The sequence below is a fragment of the Heptranchias perlo genome, chromosome 2 (genome assembly GCF_035084215.1).
Source record: "Heptranchias perlo isolate sHepPer1 chromosome 2, sHepPer1.hap1, whole genome shotgun sequence".
Classification (NCBI taxonomy): Eukaryota; Metazoa; Chordata; class Chondrichthyes; order Hexanchiformes; family Hexanchidae; genus Heptranchias; species Heptranchias perlo.
Window position 1 is genome coordinate 132,712,081 of NC_090326.1, and position 19,578 is coordinate 132,731,658.

General features: G+C 45.7%; 1 protein-coding gene across 1 annotated transcript in view; it reads right to left on the reverse strand.

Annotated features, from left to right (window-relative positions):
* Positions 1 to 19,578, reverse strand: part of LOC137343905 (protein adenylyltransferase SelO-like) — a 69,385-nt gene that overhangs the window by 39,526 nt on the left and 10,281 nt on the right. The window contains exons 5-10 of the mRNA XM_068007142.1: positions 18,830 to 18,886; positions 18,654 to 18,752; positions 12,568 to 12,635; positions 12,360 to 12,447; positions 4,035 to 4,104; positions 3,815 to 3,887 (exon numbers count right to left, since the gene is read on the reverse strand). Coding sequence (XP_067863243.1) covers positions 3,815 to 3,887; positions 4,035 to 4,104; positions 12,360 to 12,447; positions 12,568 to 12,635; positions 18,654 to 18,752; positions 18,830 to 18,886 — 455 coding nt within the window. The remainder of the gene's footprint in view (positions 1 to 3,814; positions 3,888 to 4,034; positions 4,105 to 12,359; positions 12,448 to 12,567; positions 12,636 to 18,653; positions 18,753 to 18,829; positions 18,887 to 19,578) is intronic.

Sequence of the window (19,578 nt, forward strand, 5' to 3'; positions counted from 1 at the left end):
AAGATGGGAAGTGGCGTTCCACAAGGATCAGTGCTGGGACCACTGTTGTTCACCATTTACATAAACGATTTGGACTCGGGAATCGGAACTACAATTTCAAAATTTGCGGACGACACCAGATTGGGGGGTATAGTTAATACTGAGGTGGACTGCGTCAAAATACAGGAAGACATTACTAAACTTGCAGAATGGGCAAGTAATTGGCAAATAAATTTCAAGATAGATAAGTGTGAAGTGGTACATTTTGGTAGAAAGAAGAAGGAGGCCACATACTCCTTGGAAAATAAGAGTCTAAATGGAGTGGAGGAGCAAAGGGATCTGGGGGTACAGATAAACAAATCACTAAAAGTAGTGACACAGGTTAATAAGGCTATAAAAAAAGCAAGCTTTCGGAGGCTTCCCCCTTCCTCAGGTGAACGTTGTTGTTCACCTGAGGAAGGGGGAAGCCTCCGAAAGCTTGTGAATTTAAAATAAAATTGCTGGACTATAACTTGGTGTTGTAAAATTGTTTACAATTGTCAACCCCAGTCCATCACCGGCATCTCCACATCATAAAAAAAGCAAACAAAGCACTGAGGTTCATTTCTAGAGGGATAGAATTGAAAAGCAGGGAAGTTATGTAAAACTTGTATGGAACCTTGGCTGGACCACACTTGGAGTACTGTAAACAGTTCTGGTCTCCATATTATAAAAAGGGTCTGGAGGCAATGGAGAAGGTGCAAAAAAGATTTACTAGGATTATACCAGAACTGAGAGGTTATACTTATCAGGAAAGATTGAACAGACTTGGGCTCTTTTCTCTAGAAAAGAGAAGACTTAAGAGGTGACCTGATAGAGTTCTTTAAGATTATGAAAGGGTTTGATAGGGTAGACGTAGAGAAGATGTTTCTACCTGCGGGGGAGACCAGAACTAGGGTCCATAAATATAAGATAGTCACTAATAAATCCAATAGGGAATTCAGGAGAAACTTCTTTACCCACAGAGTGGTTGGAATGTGGAACTTGCTACCACATGGGGTAGTTGAGGCGACTAGGATAGATACATTTAAGGGGAAGCTAGATAAACACATGTCGGAGAAACGAATAGAAAGATATGCTGATAGGTTTAGATGAAGAAGGGTAGGAGGAGGCCCATGTGGAGCATAAACACCGGCATGGGCCTGTTGGGCCGAATGGCCTGTTTCTGTGCTGTACATTCCATGTAATTCCTTTTTAAGCAGTGGGATAATCAAAATCCATATATTCCCAGTAACTCTTTTCTGCAATATAAAACAATAAATACATCTGAATTTGTAGGGGGAGAGGGCTCAGTTTGATAATCTCAAAAGAAACCGATTAGTTTCAAACTCCTGAAAGAGAGGGGAATAAAATTTGTTTGAATTTCCAAGAATCTGTCAGCCAGTTTGTTAACAGAGGAACCAAGTCAGTCCAAAGCGGTCAGGGAGCCCAGTGTTTTGCCTACAAATAAGAAAACAGGTGCCAGTTGATGATGTGGGAGTACAGAATTCATCAATAAGTACAAGGGACAACTATGCTTGGTAAAGTCAAAGACTGAGAAGTCAGAGAAGATGTGAGGTCTACAGGGAGGTCAGAAAAGACCACGGACTGTGAGGAAGTCGGAGAAGATCCAAGGTCTGCAAGGAAGTCCAAGAAGCTAGTAACTGTCACCACCACCTGTGACGTAGTCTACAAGATGTACAGAGAGGCTGCGTGCAGTAGACTGAGCCAGGGCAAAAGGGCGAGCATGAGATAGCAAGTGCCTCATGGGAAGATCTGAGTAGAGGATCAGCAGAGAAACCTTGGCAGGAGGAGTAGAGAGAATGTGAGCAGCAAGAGGAGAGACAGGAACCGAAGCAGCAGCTAGTCAGTAGCATGAAGAGCTTTGCCGCAGATCCAAAAAAAGCTGAGCAGCAAGGAACACAGAAGAGGTTTCGAAGCGGAGGTCAGCAGATATTTAAACCTATTGGGAGCTCTGAAATAGGAACACTGTTTTTTTTTCTTTTTTTTGCTGGTAGATACTCTTGAGTGGTCCAGCAGAGGAGGCTTCTGGCAGCAATGGAGTCAGGAGATCAAGTGGGAATGGAGTTCCAATGGTCCAAGCAGCACCCAGGTGAAGGAAAGAGCAGGCAAGAGGTTGGGCCACGTGGCCTGCAGCAGGTAGCTCTGGATTTTAGATTAAGTTAATGAGCCTGGAAACGCTCCCGAAATAACAGAGGAGCTCAACAGCGTTCTCCGTTTTTAGTGGCAAATTGAAGGAGCAAGTTCCCGTGTTTGCACATGCGCAGCGAAATGTGGAAATCTGGAATTTGCTCCTAGTGGTTTGCAGGTGATGTGACAGCTTCGAATTGAAGGGCCATCGCATGCTACAATCAGAGAAATCATTGAAAAAGTGCCAACTTGCTTATCTGCCCAGCTGGAAAGCAACTAATTACGCCACCAAACAGGTATGCTTAAAAATACCAGATCTAAACTAAGTTTTAATGGTAAGTCCTAATGACTGCCAAACAACTAAAAATTAACTTTTAAAAATGTGGAGTCTCATATTACTCATTTTAATAGATTTTGGTCATTAAAAAAATGTTAAATTAAAAAGTTATTTTTTTTAAAAACTTTTCCCTTCTGAATCTTTAATTCAGTTATTTCTTTGGCTTTTTATAAAAAAAAATATTTTTTTTATTTACAGTGACATACAGAATCTAACTTTAAATGAATGAAGTCAGGTTGCCTGCTTGAGCAATGCAGCCTGAATCTGTGGGCGTGACTTCTCTTCCTGACAGATTTTGTGGGCGTGTCTTCTCCACACACACTTTTCCAGCTGCGCGACAACTCACAGTGCTCAGAGGCTGGGGTGATAGCACACATTTTTTTAAAGTTCAAATTCAAGCAATTCAACGCCACAGAGCCTACAGTAAATATTTCCGTTAATTTAATTTGTAGGAGCTGCGGTGAACGTTGCCTCGCCACTCTGCGTGATTTCTGTCCCAATATATATCCATCATTAGGAGAGAGGTGTGCTTCAAGCAGCAGGAAAGAGGGGGCAAAGGGTCACAGGTGGAGTTGCAGCGAAAAGGAGCTCATCAGGGAGCTACCAGCTCAGGTGCCACCTTGAAAAAAAAATTGAAAATTTTGGCTTATTAATGGTGCTGGCACTGAGAGTGCAAATGAACAGCAGCACTAATGGCAAGTCCAATTTCCAGGAATTTAATAATGTACTTAGGGAGTCAGAAGAGGAGAAAATATTAGTACAACTCATTACATCTCACTGAAACATATAAAATCTTGACAGATTGGATGCAGGGAAGATATTTCCCCTGGCTGGGAGGTCCAGAATGAGGGGTCACAGTCTCAGGATATGGGGTAGGACATTTAGGACTGAGATGAGGAGAAATTTCTTCACTCAGAGGGTGGTGAACCTGTGGAATTCTCTACCATAGAAGGCTGTGGAGGCCAAGTCACTGAATATATTTAAGAAGGAGCTAGATAGATTTCTTGACACAAAAGGCATCAAGGGATATGGGGAGAGAGCGGGAATATGGTATTGAGATAGAGGATCAGCCATGATCATACTGTTTGGCGGAGCAGGCTCGAGGGTCCGAATGGCCTACTCCTGCTCTTATTTTCTATGTTTCTATGTTTCTACAACCATGTCCTGCCACATGGAACTTTTAGCATATATCACAGCAGAACATTAATAACCCCAACAGTATTTTTATCATACCAAAAGCTGTGTAACTTGGACATCTTGGATATTTTCCATGGTATCTAATTGATATTTACTAATGTAATTGGCTTGAACATCATTTCTATGTCATACCATGTGCAAACCCCACTGACATCCAATGTGCGATGAGATATGAAGTATCAGTCACAACTTGAGAGAAAAAATCCTGTAATAACAAAATATTAACTCAGTAAAAATTATGACTAAATTTTTGGCAAGAAAGCAGGAATATTTGTGGCATTTTTGTTAAATGGTACATAAATTGCACAAATTCTGTAAATTATGCAGTGAAAATGTTGATTTTAAAACATACCAGATACCTGTTTGAACTTGTTGCATTTATCATAGGAAAATGTTGTTTTATAACAAAAACCACCAGTTTCCTTAGGAAAAAGGAAAAATGTAAATGAATGCCACAACAGTGAAAATGATTGTGATAAAGCACATGGATTAAACAATTAATAAATCAATAAGTGTTTGAACACAAATAACTCACAGTGCAGTTATAAGAACACAAGGAAAGCCAGGGCTGTGAAAAGCCCATCCCTCTACTACATTAAAAAGTACATTAGAAAATAAATCCAACTGATGGACAAATAACACTTTGACAGACCATATAGCTCAGGCTAAAACCAGTAAGGTTTATTAAGAAAATAAAATTACCAAAAGTAAAAGTAAAAACTATAACAGATAGAAAAATCATAGTGTTCCTCACTTAGCTTATAGAATCTGTTGTAAAACAATAAAATGTTTTGCCTGTGTTTGTATTATTACACTTTTACTTTAAACCAATGTACATAATGCAAAATTGACATGTGAAATCATATATTCAGTGTGTCACACTATCCCAGTGTTATCCAACACATTAGCCACTAGCTATGTGTGGCTAATTGCATTTGTAAGTAAATAAAACATGAGTAATGGACACCATCCATTGGGCATGTGATTTCAATGCTCATATTCAGTGTGTGCAGGTGTACTTTAACCTTTCTATGCATTTGTTTGTAACACGGTAAGACGAAAGCAGGGTGTGTGAGTGTTTTTTGATCATTGCAAGTGCTTTCCTTCCTTGGTTATTGAATCATGGGAGTTAAGCTAAGTTTGTTTGTATTGTGTGAGTCCACATAAGGCGTTTTCTAAAATTAGTGCATGTGACTAAAACAATGTTGACGGAGCCACACCTGTGGCTAGTTAATGATTTCTTTTTTTCTCTTTTTTTTTAGTTAGTGATTTCTATTGTACGGTAGCATAGTGGTTATGTTACTGGACTAGTAATCCAGAGGCCTGGACTAAAAATCCGGAGTCATGAGTTCAAATCCCGCCACGGCAGCTGGCGAATTTAAATTCAATTAATTAAATTCAATTAATTAAATAAAAATCTAGAATTAAAATACTAGTATCAGTAATGGTGGCCATGAAACTACCGGATTGTCATAAAAACCCATCTGGTTCACTAATGTCCTTCAGGGAAGGAAACCTGCCGTCCTTACCCGGTCTGGCCTATATGTGACTCCAGACCAACAGCAATGTGGTTGATTCTTAATTGCCCTCTGAAATGGCCTAGCAAGCCACTCAGTTGTAAAATCTCGCTATGAAAAGGCATAAGAAGAATAAAACTGGACGGACCACCCGGCATCGGACCACTAGGCACCGGACACGACAACGGCAAACCAAGCCCAGTCGACCCGGCAAAGTCTTCCTCACTAACATCTGGGGACTTGTGCCAAAATTGAGAGAGCTGACCCACAGACTAGTCAAGCAACAGTCGGACATAGCCATACTCACAGAATCATGCCTTTCAGCCAACGTCCCAGACTCTTCCATCACCATCCCTGGGTATGTCCTATCCCACCGGCAGGACAGGCCCACCAGAGGTGGCGGTACAGTGATATACAGTCAGGAGGTATTGGCCCTGGGAGTCCTCAACATTGACTCCGGACCCCATGGAATCAGGTCAAACATGGGCAAGGAAACCTCCTGCTGATTACCACCTATCATCCTCCCTCAGCTGATGAATCAGTCCTCTTCCAAGTTGAGCACCACTTGGAGGAAGCACTGCGGGTAGCAAGGGCACAAAATGTACTCTGGGTGGGGGACTTCAATGTCCATCACCAAGAGTGGCTCGGTAGCACCACTACTGACCGAGCTGGCCGAATCCTGAAGGACATAGCTGCCCGACTGGGCCTGCGGCAGGTGGTGAGCGAACCAACACGAGGGAAAAACTTACTTGACCTCGTCCTCACCAATCTACCTGTCGCAAATGCATCTGTCCATTATAGTATTGGTAGGAGTGACCACTGCACAGTCCTCGTGGAGACGAAGTCCCGTCTTCACACTGAGGACACCATCCAACGTGTTGTGTGGCACTACCACCGTGCTAAATGGGATAGATTCAGAACAGATCTTGCAGCTCAAAACTGGACATCCATGAGGCACTGTGGGCCATCAGCAGCAGCAGAATTGTATTCCAGCACAATCTGTAACCTCATGGCCCGGCATATTCCTCACTCTACCATTACCAACAAGCCAATGGATCAACCCTGGTTCAATGAGGAGCACAGAAGAGCATGCCAGGAGCAGCACCAGGCATACCTAAAAATGAGGTGCCAACCTGGTGAAGCTACAACTCAGGACTACATGCATGCTAAACAGCAGAAGCAACATGCTATAGACAGAGCTAAGCGATTCCACAACCAACGGATCAGATCAAAGCTCTGCAGTCCTGCCACATCCAGTCGTGAATGGTGGTGGACAATTAAACAACTAACGGGAGGAGGAGGCTCTGCAAACATCCCCATCCTCAATGATGGCGGAGTCCAGCACGTGAGTGCAAAAGGCAAGGCTGAAGCGTTTGTAACCATCTTCAGCCAGAAATGCCGAGTGGATGATCCATCTCGGCCTCCTCCCGATATCCCCACCATCACAGAAGCCAGTCTTCAGCCAATTCGATTCACTCCACGTGATATCAAGAAACGGCTGAGTGCACTGGATACAGCAAAGGCTATGGGCCCTGACAACATGCCAGCTGTAGTGCTGAAGACTTGTGCTCCAGAACTAGCTGCGCCTCTAGCCAAGCTGTTCCAGTGCAGCTACAACACTGGCATCTACCCTACAATGTGGAAAATTGCCCAGGTATGTCCTGTCCACAAAAAGCAGGACAAATCCAATCCGGCCAATTACCGCCCCATCAGTCTACTCTCAATCATCAGCAAAGTGATGGAAGGTGTTGTCGACAGTGCTATCGAGCGGCACTTACTCACCAATAACCTGCTCACCGATGCTCAGTTTGGGTTCCGCCAGGACCACTCGGCTCCAGACCTCATTACAGCCTTGGTCCAAACATGGACAAAAGAGCTGAATTCCAGAGGTGAGGTGAGAGTGACTGCCCTTGACATCAAGGCAGCATTTGACTGAGTGTGGCACCAAGGAGCCCTAGTAAAATTGAAGTCAATGGGAATCAGGGGGAAAACTCTCCAGTGGCTGGAGTCATACCTAGCACAAAGGAAGATGGTAGTGGTTGTTGGAGGCCAATCACCTCAGCCCCAGGACATTGCTGCAGGAGTTCCTCAGGGCAGTGTCCTAGGCCCAACCATCTTCAGCTGCTTCATCAATGACCTTCCATCCATCATAAGGTTAGAAATGGGGATGTTCGCTGATGATTGCACAGTGTTCAGTTCCATTCGCAACCCCTCAAATAATGAAGCAGTCCGAGCCCGCATGCAGCAAGACCTGGACAACATCCAGGCTTGGGCTGATAAGTGGCAAGTAACATTCGTGCCAGATAAGTGCCAGGCAATGACCATCTCCAACAAGAGAGAGTCTAACCACCTCCCCTTGACATTCAACGGCATTACCATTGCCGAATCCCCCTCCATCAACATCCTAGGGGTCACCATTGACCAGAAACTTAACTGGACCAGCCATATAAATACTGTGGCTACGAGAGCAGGTCAGAGGCTGGGTATTCTGTGGCGAGTGACTCACCGCCTGACTCCCCAAAGCCTTTCCACCATCTACAAGGCACAAGTCAGGAGTGTGATGGAATGCTCTCCAATTGCTTGGATGAGTGCAGCTCCAACAACACTCAAGAAGCTCGACACCATCCAAGATAAAGCAGCCTGCTTGATTGGCACCCCATCCACCACCCTTAACATTCACTCCCTTCACCACCGGCGCACAGTGGCTGCAGTGTGTACCATCCACAGGATGCACTGCAGCAACTCGCCAAGGCTTCTTCGACAGCACATCCCAAACCCACGACCTCTACCACCTAGAAGGACAAGAGCAGCAGACACATGGGAACAACACCACCTGCACGTTCCCCTCCAAGTCACACACCATCCCGACTTGGAAATATATCGCCGTTCCTTCATCGTCGCTGGGTCAAAATCCTGGAACTCCCTTCCTAACAGCACTGTGGGAGAACCATCACCACACGGACTGCAGCGGTTCAAGAAGGCGGCTCACCACCACCTTCTCAAGGGCAATTAGGGATGGGCAATAAATGCCGGCTTCGCCAGTGACGCCCACATCCCATGAACGAATAAAAATATAAGGACCACACAGGACGAGCCCCAGCTTGTAAACATAGCTTTACTGAAGAAGCCTTGATATATGGCCCCAATTATACCCCTCTTTGCTTCAAAGTCCCAACTGCAATAAAGATAATGTCAGTCCCATCCCAGCACCTTGATACTCTGATTGCAGGATCAAACAGAGTCCCTGCAATAGATGAAGCCATATCCGACACTGCTGTGGCTGCCAGTTTTCTGCCACTTCCACAGTCCTTTTAAGGCTGGAGTGGGAGGATGTGCAGCCATGTTGAGAGGAATCCACCTCATTGGATCTTTCTCCTGCCATGCCCCCAGTGCTGAGCACCCCAGCTGGATGACTGGTGATCTGTACGAAAACAGTCTGCAAGGTATTACCTATAATAAAAAGAATCTTCTAGTCAGTAGTCAGTCAAATACGTTGACAACAGACCTGATCTTGGTTGTCTGAGGTCTGAAGAACTCCAGTCAATGTGTTGAGTGCTTTATCCCTCAGTGCTTTGAGGGTCCTCTGTAGATGGTTGTGAAAATGGCACTGATCCACGGAACTCCGCATTTTCATAAATTCCTCCCACAGGACAGCAGTGATGTCGGAGGTGCATTGCCATGCATTCTTTGCCAGCTGCTGAAGGCTGTTCATAACGAACTCAACGGATGTAGCAAAAGCCTTTTGCTGCTACACTACCTGTCAGAAGGCAGGCCCATACAGTTGGCAAATGACATGTGCTCACAGCCTGGCCAGCTCTTTTTTTCTTTCTCTTCTGCCACCTTCACTTGCTCTTCATTTTTGTGTTGTGATTCACTTGGTGTACCTTCGTCAAACTCATTCCCTAAATTGTTTAGGGTGCTAGGATATGTGCTGGTGCTTGACACAATGTACTTGATGTGCCAGTGTCTGGCTGCCATTTGGTGCTGCCTCATCTTGGGAAGAACCACAAAAAAAAAGAAAAAGACTTCCAATGTACTCCAAGACAATGCCTTCAAAGGAGCAGTAAAATCATAAAAAACATTTTACACGTCATGCAGCTGCTTAGCAAGTATATGCACAATGGCAGGAATGAGGGAGGAAAAAGTGAGGGAATGTAAGACACTTGCTTGGTGATGGCACCATTCCTCCAAATTTGCCCTTGCCAATGTCTTCCACAGCTTCTTGGCCTAAATGGGGCAAGGGCCATCGCTTCATAGTAAGCAAGCTACTTTAGCATGGTCCCCTACCTATCCAGATCCTTGTCCTGTGGTTGTGTGCAGCATTAGCCTTTGAGCAGAAGACATTTCAGAAGGTGACGGCAACTACTTGAGCATTCCAACTGCAAGCCTTGCTCACACCACCTCCATCCTGGTACTGGGCCTTTGCAAATGAACTAGCATGGTGTTTCTGCTGCCAACTCATTTTGTAACCTGAACTTTCAACTACTTTGTGCTCCATTGCAATTGTGCCTGCCACCTTCTGTTGTGTGAAAGAGTGATATGAAAAAGGATAAGAGTGATGTGAGAAGGGATAAAAAGTCTCTGCATGCTATCTTCCTGAGAGTGCAGGAGACCAATATTTCCATGGACAAAGAGCACCAGCAAACTTCTTTCTCATTTGCTCCCAGGTATGATCAACCTTGCAGTCTTCATTGATTCGCTCAGCCACCTCCCTCTGTTTAACTTGCACCACAGCTTTCACAAGATGCTGACCTTCTGCCCCAACTAGAGCTAATTTCCTTTGCACCACTTCGTGCAACAGGATTTCCAAGACATTGTCAGTGAATGGGGCAATTTTACGCACATTCCTCCTTGCTGCCATTTGTTTCTGCACCAAAAGGCTTTTTTGCTCCTCAAATACTGTTCTCCCTTATAAGGGCCAGCAGCAGTCCATTAAGAGCTGCTGCCTGGCCAGATTTTGTGACTCCTGACCAATACGTTCCCTGCCAATCTCTCTGTACATTTTGCCATGTGCAGTGATCCTATACAAATGAATGAGAAGAGTTTGCCTCACAATATTTGTGCACATGTACTTCCGCGTCACAGGTGAATACATTCCCAAGTTTGCCAGTCACACAAAATCTTGGGCCAATGTCTCAAAATTAATGTGTGACATGAAAGGCTTCATTTAGCATAAAAGTCCAAAGAGAATTATTCATCTTCAGTTCACTCATTTTAACAGCTTATTTCCACATCAAGACAGTGAAACAGAACTCCTTGAGGCAGGAAGCTGAACTGAATGATTCAAACAAAGGTAGATATACAGCTCAGAGGCATTGATACGTTCAAGAGACATAAAGGAGAAAGGGATGTTAAAGATCAGCTGGTAGTTGGAAAATATAGATGAGTTTTTTGAGGAGGAGGTGATAATGATAGTTTTAAAAGGCGCATTCCTATTTCCAGTTACAACATCTTATGTGTGCCAGTTCACCAGGCAATGGAGGCAGGAAGTAGGAACAAAGATCAGTGTCACTGGGTCTCTGCCCTGTTTGCACATGATGTACATTTCTTATATCCAAATTGGATAAGGGTGGGTAGCTCCTACCTGAAACAGGCAGGCACATTAAGATTCCATACAAATAACATACACTGTGATTTCTGTTCGAGGGATCTCTAAAGTGGCAGTCAGCTACTTGTAGGTAGGTCAATTTAACCATTTTGTCAAACAGCAGAGCTATACTGCATGGCAGGTGGCAATTTGGCTGCTGTTTCTAACACAGGGACAAAATTTCCCTTCTCCACACAACTATTTGGAGCGAGCATTGAACCTGAGGTCTGGTGCTCACCGAGGCCATTAAATCAGTTGAATTAGAGAAATAGCCAGGTTGAGCAGAGGTTAAGTCTGTGAAAACTGCACAGACGCTGGGGCAGGGGGAAGGAAAATTGGCACCCAAGTGTATAAATGGGAATCAGGTGCACTAATCGCTCCCATTCATATTCACTGCACAGTTTTGAAATTAGTGTAGTTCCAGCTTAAACAGTAGCTGTCCCAATCTGACTTCATTTGGCATAAGAGTTTAGCAATGGCTTTTTAGTACTGTAAAGATATCTTAAAGTTCATTCACACAAAAAAGACTTAATGTTATCTCTGGTAAATCCAAAGAGACTTTGGATACAGTGGAGTTCCACAGGGGTCACTGCTCTTTTTGATGACCTGGACTTGGGTGCACAGGGCATAATTTCAAAGTTTGCAGATGACTCGAAACTCAGAAATGTAGTAAACAATGTGAAGGATCGTAACAGACTGCAAGAGGACACAGACAGACTGGTGAAACGGGCAGACACATGGCAGATGAAATTTAATGCAGAGAAGTGTGAAGTGATGCATTTTGGTAGGAAGAATGAGGAGAGGCAATATAAACTAAATGGTACAATTTTAAAGGGAGTGCAAGAACAGAAAGACCTGTGGGTGTATGTACATAAATCTTTGAAGGTGGCAGGACAAGTTGAGAAGGCTGTTAAAATAGCATATGGGATGCTGGGCTTTATTAATAAAAGCATAGAGTATAAAAGCAAGGAAGTTATGCTAAACCTTTATAGGTTTAACTGGTTAGGCCTCAGCTGGAGTATTGTGTTCAATTCTGGGCACCACACTTTAGGAAGGATGTCAAGACCTTAGAGAGGGTGTAGAAGAGATTTACTAGAATGGTACCAGGGATGAGGGACTTCAGTTATGTGGAAAGACTGGAGAAGATGACGTTGTTCTTCTTAGAACAGAGAAGGTTAAGGGGAGATTTGATTGAGGTGTTCAAGATCATGAACGGTTTTGATAGAGTAAATGAGGAGAAACTGTTTCCAGTGGCAGAAGAGTTGGTAACCAGAGGTCACAGATTTAAGGCAAAAGAGCCACTGGCGACAAGAGGAAACATTTTTTTACGCAGCGAGCTGTAATGATCTGGAATGCACTGCCTGAAAGGGTGGTGGAAGAAGATTCAATAGTAACTTTCAAAGGGAAATTAGATAAATGTTTGAAGGGGAAAAATTTACAGGGCTATGGGGAAAGAGCAGGGGAATGGGGCTAATTGGATACTTTTTTCAAAGAGCCAGCACAGGCACAATGGGCCGAATGGTTTCCTCCTGTGCTGGACGTACTATGATACTTCAAAAACTATTCAGATTACCTTAACAACTCAGTCTCTCCAGATTGTGCTAAAATCTCCAGTGACCCAAAACGAAACCATGATTTAGCTACACGAAGAACTATTGCACCTTGAAGAACACAAAGAAGGCAAAAAATATTACATATTGCAATACATTTTAATGTTATGAAAACTCTTTTCAATTCTCACTAAATAATAGGAATTGCTGTTTTCGGTTTAGTGTGCATACCTTTTTCATTCTTTACGTCTCCATTGTAGAACTGATCCCTCTTCACGACATCATTGCTTACAACAAGACTGCAGAAAAGTGACAACACCAAAAAATAAATACAAGATTATCTTAATAACTTATAACCAGGCTGGGGAAAAAGAAAACAAAACTATTTTAAAAATTAAGTGAACAAAATTACTATCAATTTTTGAAAAGGTAACCAGTATAAAAAGCATAAATGGATAACATATCTTATATCATAAGTAAAAGCACAAATATAGTATATAGTTCAATCTTCAAATATTGTAACAATCATTCAAGCAGCTGTTCTCTAACATCTTCCAGTTCTGATGAAGCTCAGGGTCACGCTTGTGGACTGAACGGTGGTGATCAGCAAAGCAGTCACCCAATCTGCGTTTGGTCTCCCCAATGTAGAGGAGACCGCATCGTGAGCAGCAAATACAGTGTACCAAGTTGGAAGAAGTACAAGTAAATCGCTGTTTCACCTGGAAGGAGTGATTGGGGCCCTAGACGATGGGAAGGGAGGAGGTGAAAGGACAGCAGCTCCTGCGCTTGCATGCAAAAGTGCTGGGGGAAGGGGAGCGGGTGTTGGGGTGAGGGAACAGTGGACCAGGATGTCGCGGAGGGAACAGTCCCTTTCGAATGCTGAAAGGGGAGGGGAAAATGTGTTAGGTAGTGGCATCGCGCTGGAGATGGCGGAAATGGCAGAGGATGATATGTTGAACGTGGAGACTGGTGGGGTGGAAGGTGAGGGCAGGGGGGACCCTACTATGGTTCTGGGAGGGAAGGGAAGGGGTGAGGGCCGAAGTGCAGGAAATGGGATAGACATGGTTGATGGTCCTGTCAACCACAGTGGAGGGGAATCCTCGGCTGAGGAAAAAGGAAGACATTTCAGAAGCACTGGTGTGGAAGGTGGCATCGTCAGAACAGATGCGACGGAGACAGAGAAACTGGAAGAATGGAATAGAGTCCTTACAGGAAGCGGGTTGGGAGGAAGTATACTCAAGGTAGCTGTGGGAGTCGGTGGGCTGACAGCAGACGTTGGTGGACAGTCTATCCGCAGAAATGGAGATAGAGAAATTGAGAAAGGGAAGGGAAGAGTCAGAGATGGACCTTGTGAAGGCGAGGGAGGGGTGGAAATTAGAAGCAAAGGTGATTACGTTTTCCAGTTCAGGACGAGAGTAGGAAGCGATACCAACACAGTAATCAATGTACCAGAAAAAGAGGTCAGGGAGGGGACCTGAGTAGGACCGGAACAAAGAATTTTCTACGTATCCCACAAAAAGGCAGGCATAGCTAGGACCACACGGGTTCCCATAGCGACACCTTTTATTTGGAGGAAGTAAGTAGAGTTATAGAAAAAGTTGTTCAATGTAAGAACAAGTTCGGCCAGGCAGAGGATGGTGGTTGATGGGGACTGGTTGGGCCGTTGTTCATGGAAGCAGCAGACAGCCCGCAGGCCACCCTGATAGGGGATGAAGATGTAGAAGGACTGGACGCCATGGTGAAAAGGAGATGGTTAGGGCTAGAAAACTGGAAATGGTTAAAGTGGCGGAGGGCATTGCAAGAGTCGTGGATATAAGTCGGAAGAGACTGGACAAGAGGAGAAAAAATAGAGTCGAGATAGGAAGAAAGAAGTTCCTTGAGGCAGGAACAGACTGAAACAATGGGTTTTCTGTGCAGTCCTGTTTGTGGATCTTGGGAAGGCGGTAGAGATGGGCTGTGCAGAGTTGGGGACTGTGAGGCTGGAGGCTGCGGCGGGAAGATCTCCAGAGGGGATGAGGCTGGTGACAATCGGGGAAACGATGGCTTGATGTTCTGTGGTGGGGTCATGGTCCAGGAAATGTCAGAGAATTGCCATTCAGCCTCCGCAAGATAGAGGTCAGTTCGCCTCCCTTGTCAGCAGGTTTAATTACAATGTCAACATTGGACCTGATAGAATGGAGGGCTGCAAGTTCGGAGGGAGATAAATTAGAGTGAGTGAGGGGAGTTGAGAAATTGAGATGGCCGATGTCACGCCGGTAGTTCCCAATGAAAAGACCAAGGGCCCGATATTAGGAGGGCGGCGGGTTGGCAGCGGGGGGTCGACTGGGCGCCTGAGTAACGCGCCCAGTGAAATCGGGGTGCTCCGCAAGCAATCGCAGGCTAATTAAAGCCACTTACCTTTGCTTCCGGGTTTCGCGCTGGAAAGCTGCGCAGCGGAAGGACTGTGCATGCGCAGCATAGGCTGTCAGCTGGAGGAGCCCTATTTAAAGGGGCAGTCCTCCACTGACTGATGCTGCAGGAAATAGGAAAAATTACAGCATGGCTGCTCCCAGGTTTAATGACGCCTCACTCCAGGTATTATTGGATAGGGTGAGGAGGAGGGGGAGGATAGAGATCTTCCCCCCGACAGGCGGGAGGAAGCGGCCTGCCTCTGCCACCAAGAAGGCCTGGCTCGAGGTGGCAGCGGAGGTCACCTGTACCACCAACATATCGCCCACCTGCATACAGTGCAGGAGGCGCTAAGTAGGTCAGCCGAAGTGAGTACACTTACTCATTCCCCTACACTCCGTCTGCCACATCACCGCCCCCAGCCAACATCTCCTTCTGCACTGCCAACACTACTCTGTCACATCACCCCTCACACCCACTCAAAGCTCATCCTCATCTTACCTGCACTTACTCAACTCGCCAGTACACATCCCACCACTACCACTCAACCCAATCCACATACAATCTCATGGCTCTATCTCATACTCAGCCTCTCATGCATCTCTTTCACGGTCAGCCTCACTCAACCTGCCACTACCTGTGCTGCAGCCACAGGGCATGCATCACATGTGTGCAGTAGGAAGCGTAAGGCAAACGTGTCGTGAGCATGAAGGGGATGCACAAGGGTGTTTGAGGGTTTGTCATGGTTTTTACTTATATTTAGTTTCTGATCAACTTACATAACATATATTGTCACCACTACTGCCACGTCTTTGCGAATCTTGTCTGGTTTGTGCAATAATGCCCTTTCCTGAGGATCACTATGAAGCCCCACAACTGATGCCACCCATTGTGTCACTGCTGAGTGGGTGTAGATGTATTTGCAGGGCTCTTTTGTGCAGACGACTGAGAGACGTCGGCGATGTCCCCGGTGGCACCCTGGAAGGATGCGGAGGAGAAGTTGTTGAGGGCAGTGGTGACTTTGACAGCGACAGGTAAGAAGATGGTGCTCAGGCCAGCCGGGAGCAGCTCAGCATGAAGGAGGCTACAGATGTCCATGACTACATGTCGAGTGATTCTGAGCCTCCGTGTGCACTGCTGCTCAGAGAGGTCCAGGAAGCTGAGCCTCGGTCTGTAGACCCTGTGGCGAGGGTAGTGCCTTCTGCGACGCATCTCTCTCTGCCGTCACCCTCCCTCCTGCTGTGCAGGTGGATGTGTCACAGCACTGTGTTGTGGAGCTCCATGTGTCAGAGGTGGACGGCGTGGCCGGCGAGGCTGGTGGTGCTGTTCGTCCTCCGAGGAGGTCATGAATGCAGCTACGGCGGTCCCCATCCAGAAGATGTAGATTTGAGGGGGTCCGCAGGGTAGGTAAATGTGTCTGGACACCGGGGTAAGTGTGCAAGTTGGTGAATTTTATTGTTAGGAGGAGGGTGGTGGAGGCCAAACTTTGTCCAAAGTGACAGAGTGGCCTCCTGCAATGAGTGAGGGCTCCCCCCCACACCTGTCAAATGGACCTTTGCAGTTGCCACAAGCTGATGGCTGCAACTGGGAGTGTTTCCCCCAGTACGGGAAACAGTCCCAGTTGATCTGAAAATCCCACCCCTCCTAAAATATCAGGTCAATCAGGTCTGTAAACGACCTGAAGTACCTGGTTAATTACTTCAAGTGGCACCCCACCAATTTTAATTGCCGGCGGGAGTCCCACATGCGGGGGCTGCGCGCGCATGTCAGCGCGCACTGGGGAACCCGGAAGTTGTCGGGTTGGAGCCGGGCTCCGGACCCGCCCCGGGAATCCCCGATTTTCGCAGCCCCCCGCCACGAACGCACCCGCTCGGGGGTGCGAAAATCGAGCCCCAAGAGAGGGTAAGAGGCCAGAGGGAGGGGTCCAGGTGGAACGAGAATTCTGAAGACTGAAGAAAGAGGAGAAAGGCGGGGGGAAGACTGTGTGGGGATAGAGTCCTGGCCAAAGATGTGGTTGTGGAGGTGAAGGCGACGGAAGATGAGCTCAGCAATATGTCGAGCTCGAAATTCATTGAGGCGGGAGCGTAAGGGGATGAAGCTGAGGCCTTGCTGAGGATTGATCGTTCAGGGTCAGAGAGGAGAAGGTCAGAAGGGATAGTGAAAACACAACAAAGGGTGAGATTGGAAAGAGGAATGGGGTCGGTAGAAAATGATGGGGAAGGCGTATCAGGAGGGGCGTTGGTGTCTAAGAGTTGTTGAAGCTTGCGGTCCTTGACACCTGAAAGGAAGAAAAAAGGTTTATTGTTAAAGCGCCAGATGAGGCAAAGGATGAAATGGGACTAAGAACCAGGACAGCTCTGAAATAAAGTGAGTTGGTACTGCTGGAGAGAAAAGTCGAGAGTGTGTATGTGGCGACGCAGGGCGTTAAGCGTGGACCTCAGGAAGCGGTGAGAGCAATGGTTTGAGAAACGCTGAATATCACGGAGATTTCTGTGATCAAGGGTGGATCCAAAACATGAAGGGTGGAATTTAAATTCGAATCCATGTGGAATAAGTCGGAGACGGAGAGTTACTGAGGAAAGAGATGTGGCTGTGAAAGCAATTTTTAGCAGACACTAGGACCCCGATATTTACAGGAGGGCAGGGAGGTGTGTCTGCGGCCGGGAAACCCAGAAATGCCGGAAAGACAGAGGTCCTGCCGAATTTAACGGCAGGACCTCAACAGCACTTTTTTACTCCATTTCCCGGACAGCAGCCTGCCAGATTGAGAGGCTGGCCGGCTGCCGGGCGGGAAAGCCAGCAGTAGAAGGCCTCAACCAAGGAAAGCTGGGGACGGTCCCCGCCAATTGGAGAAGATCGGTGGTCAGTGGGCGGGTGCTCGCAGTTCGGCAGCAAGGAAGGAGGGAGAGATCGCCGGGGGAGGGAGAGATCGCGGGGAGGGAGAGATCGCGGGGAGGGAGAGATCGCGGGGAGGGAGAGATCGCGGGGAGGGAGAGATCGCAGTTCCCGCCTCTCTTTAGCTGCCGGGTTTCCTGAGACTTGGGAAGCCCGGCTTGCAGCCATTAAATTCAAATGGCTCCCAAAATCTGAGGAACGAATCCTCATTTAAATACTATAATGACGGACCCACCTCTCCAGAGCGGGTTACTTGGACAACCCCAAACTCATCGAAGTTAAACCAGAAGTACGAGAGTTTCTTTGTAGTGAGGCTTTGAATTATCTTGGGATCCCTACCAGCAGAGCAGCCAGGTAGGGATCCCAAGATAATTCAAAGCCTCACTACAAAGAAACTCTCGTACTGATGAGCGGAGAACAGCACGGCCATCACCATCTCTGGCAAACAAAAATCCAATCAGGAAGCAGTACTGATCCAAAAACATTTTTAATGAATGAAAATATTTTAAAGTTACCGAGAATAGGGAGTCTTCCCAGAGCCTTTCAGTTGAAGCTCCCATCTTGTACCGTGCCTGCGGGTTGGAGTCGGGTTTCACATACCCTTCTATTCCTTTCTCCTTCAAGTGCTTATCTAGCTTCCCTTTAAATGCATCTATTCTATTTACCTCAACTACTCCTTGTGGTAGCGTGTTCCACATTCTTACCACTCTTTGGGTAAAGAGGTTTCTCCTGAATTCCCTATTGGATTTATTAGTGACTAGGTAAAAGAACCAAATGGAAATCCCATCAGACTGAAGAGTAGAACTTCAAGTTGGGCATTCCTGGAAGAGAAGTGGCAGTGAATTATACACTAAACCAAAAGCAAAATACTGGATGCTGGAAATCGGAAATAAAAACAAAAAATGCTGGGAAACACTCAGCAGGTCATGCAGCATCTGTGGAAAAAGAAACAGTTAACGTTTCAGGTCGATGACCTTTCATCAGAACTAGATGTTAGAGATTAACAGTTTTGAAGCAAGTATTAGAGTATCTACCTGGCTGCTCTGCTGGTAGGGATCCCAAGATAATTCAAAGCCTCACTACAAAGAAACTCTCGTACTGATGAGCGGAGAACAGCACGGCCATCACCATCTCTGGCAAACAAAAATCCAATCAGGAAGCAGTACTGATCCAAAAACATTTTTAATGAATGAAAATATTTTAAAGTTACCGAGAATAGGGAGTCTTCCCAGAGCCTTTCAGTTGAAGCTCCCATCTTGTACCGTGCCTGTAGAAAGATAGACAGGTTGATTTACAAGAATTCATCAGATATCTAATTATTCAATTTCCAACAATTTTTAAAAGCTGCAATTGATTTCTTTAACTGAAGTGGTATTATTTGTTTTACTAAGGATCCCCAGGAATTGAGACTTAATTATAAAATGTCTTCTTTACAGATATCAAGTATTTTACATAGATATACAGCACCCACTCACTTAATCAGTCTATGTCCCTTTGTAACTTCCTACTCCCTTCCACACAACTTACTCTGCCTCCTAACTTAGTGTCATCTGCAAACTTGAATATACAACTCTCTATTTCTTCATCCAAGTCATTAATATATATAGTGAAAAGGTGAGGCCCCAGTACAGATCCCTGGGGAACACCATTTATCACGTCCCATCAATCAGAGAACAAATCCCTTATCTATACTCTCTGTCTCCTACCTCTCATAGAATTACCGACCCATGTCAGAGGCAACTGTGCTACCAACTGAGCCAAGCTGAATATGCAATGATAACCAACTGGACAAGCTCCACCCTGTAACCGTTCAACTTTTATTGCAGCTTTGCATCACATTACCATTCATCTTTAAATTCTGTCATGTAAATGCTCCACATTTTAAACAACATAACATTTCGTTTTTGCAGTTTTTCCTCAATTTTCTTCCTTACTCAAGGCACTGGCTCTTGCTGGTGT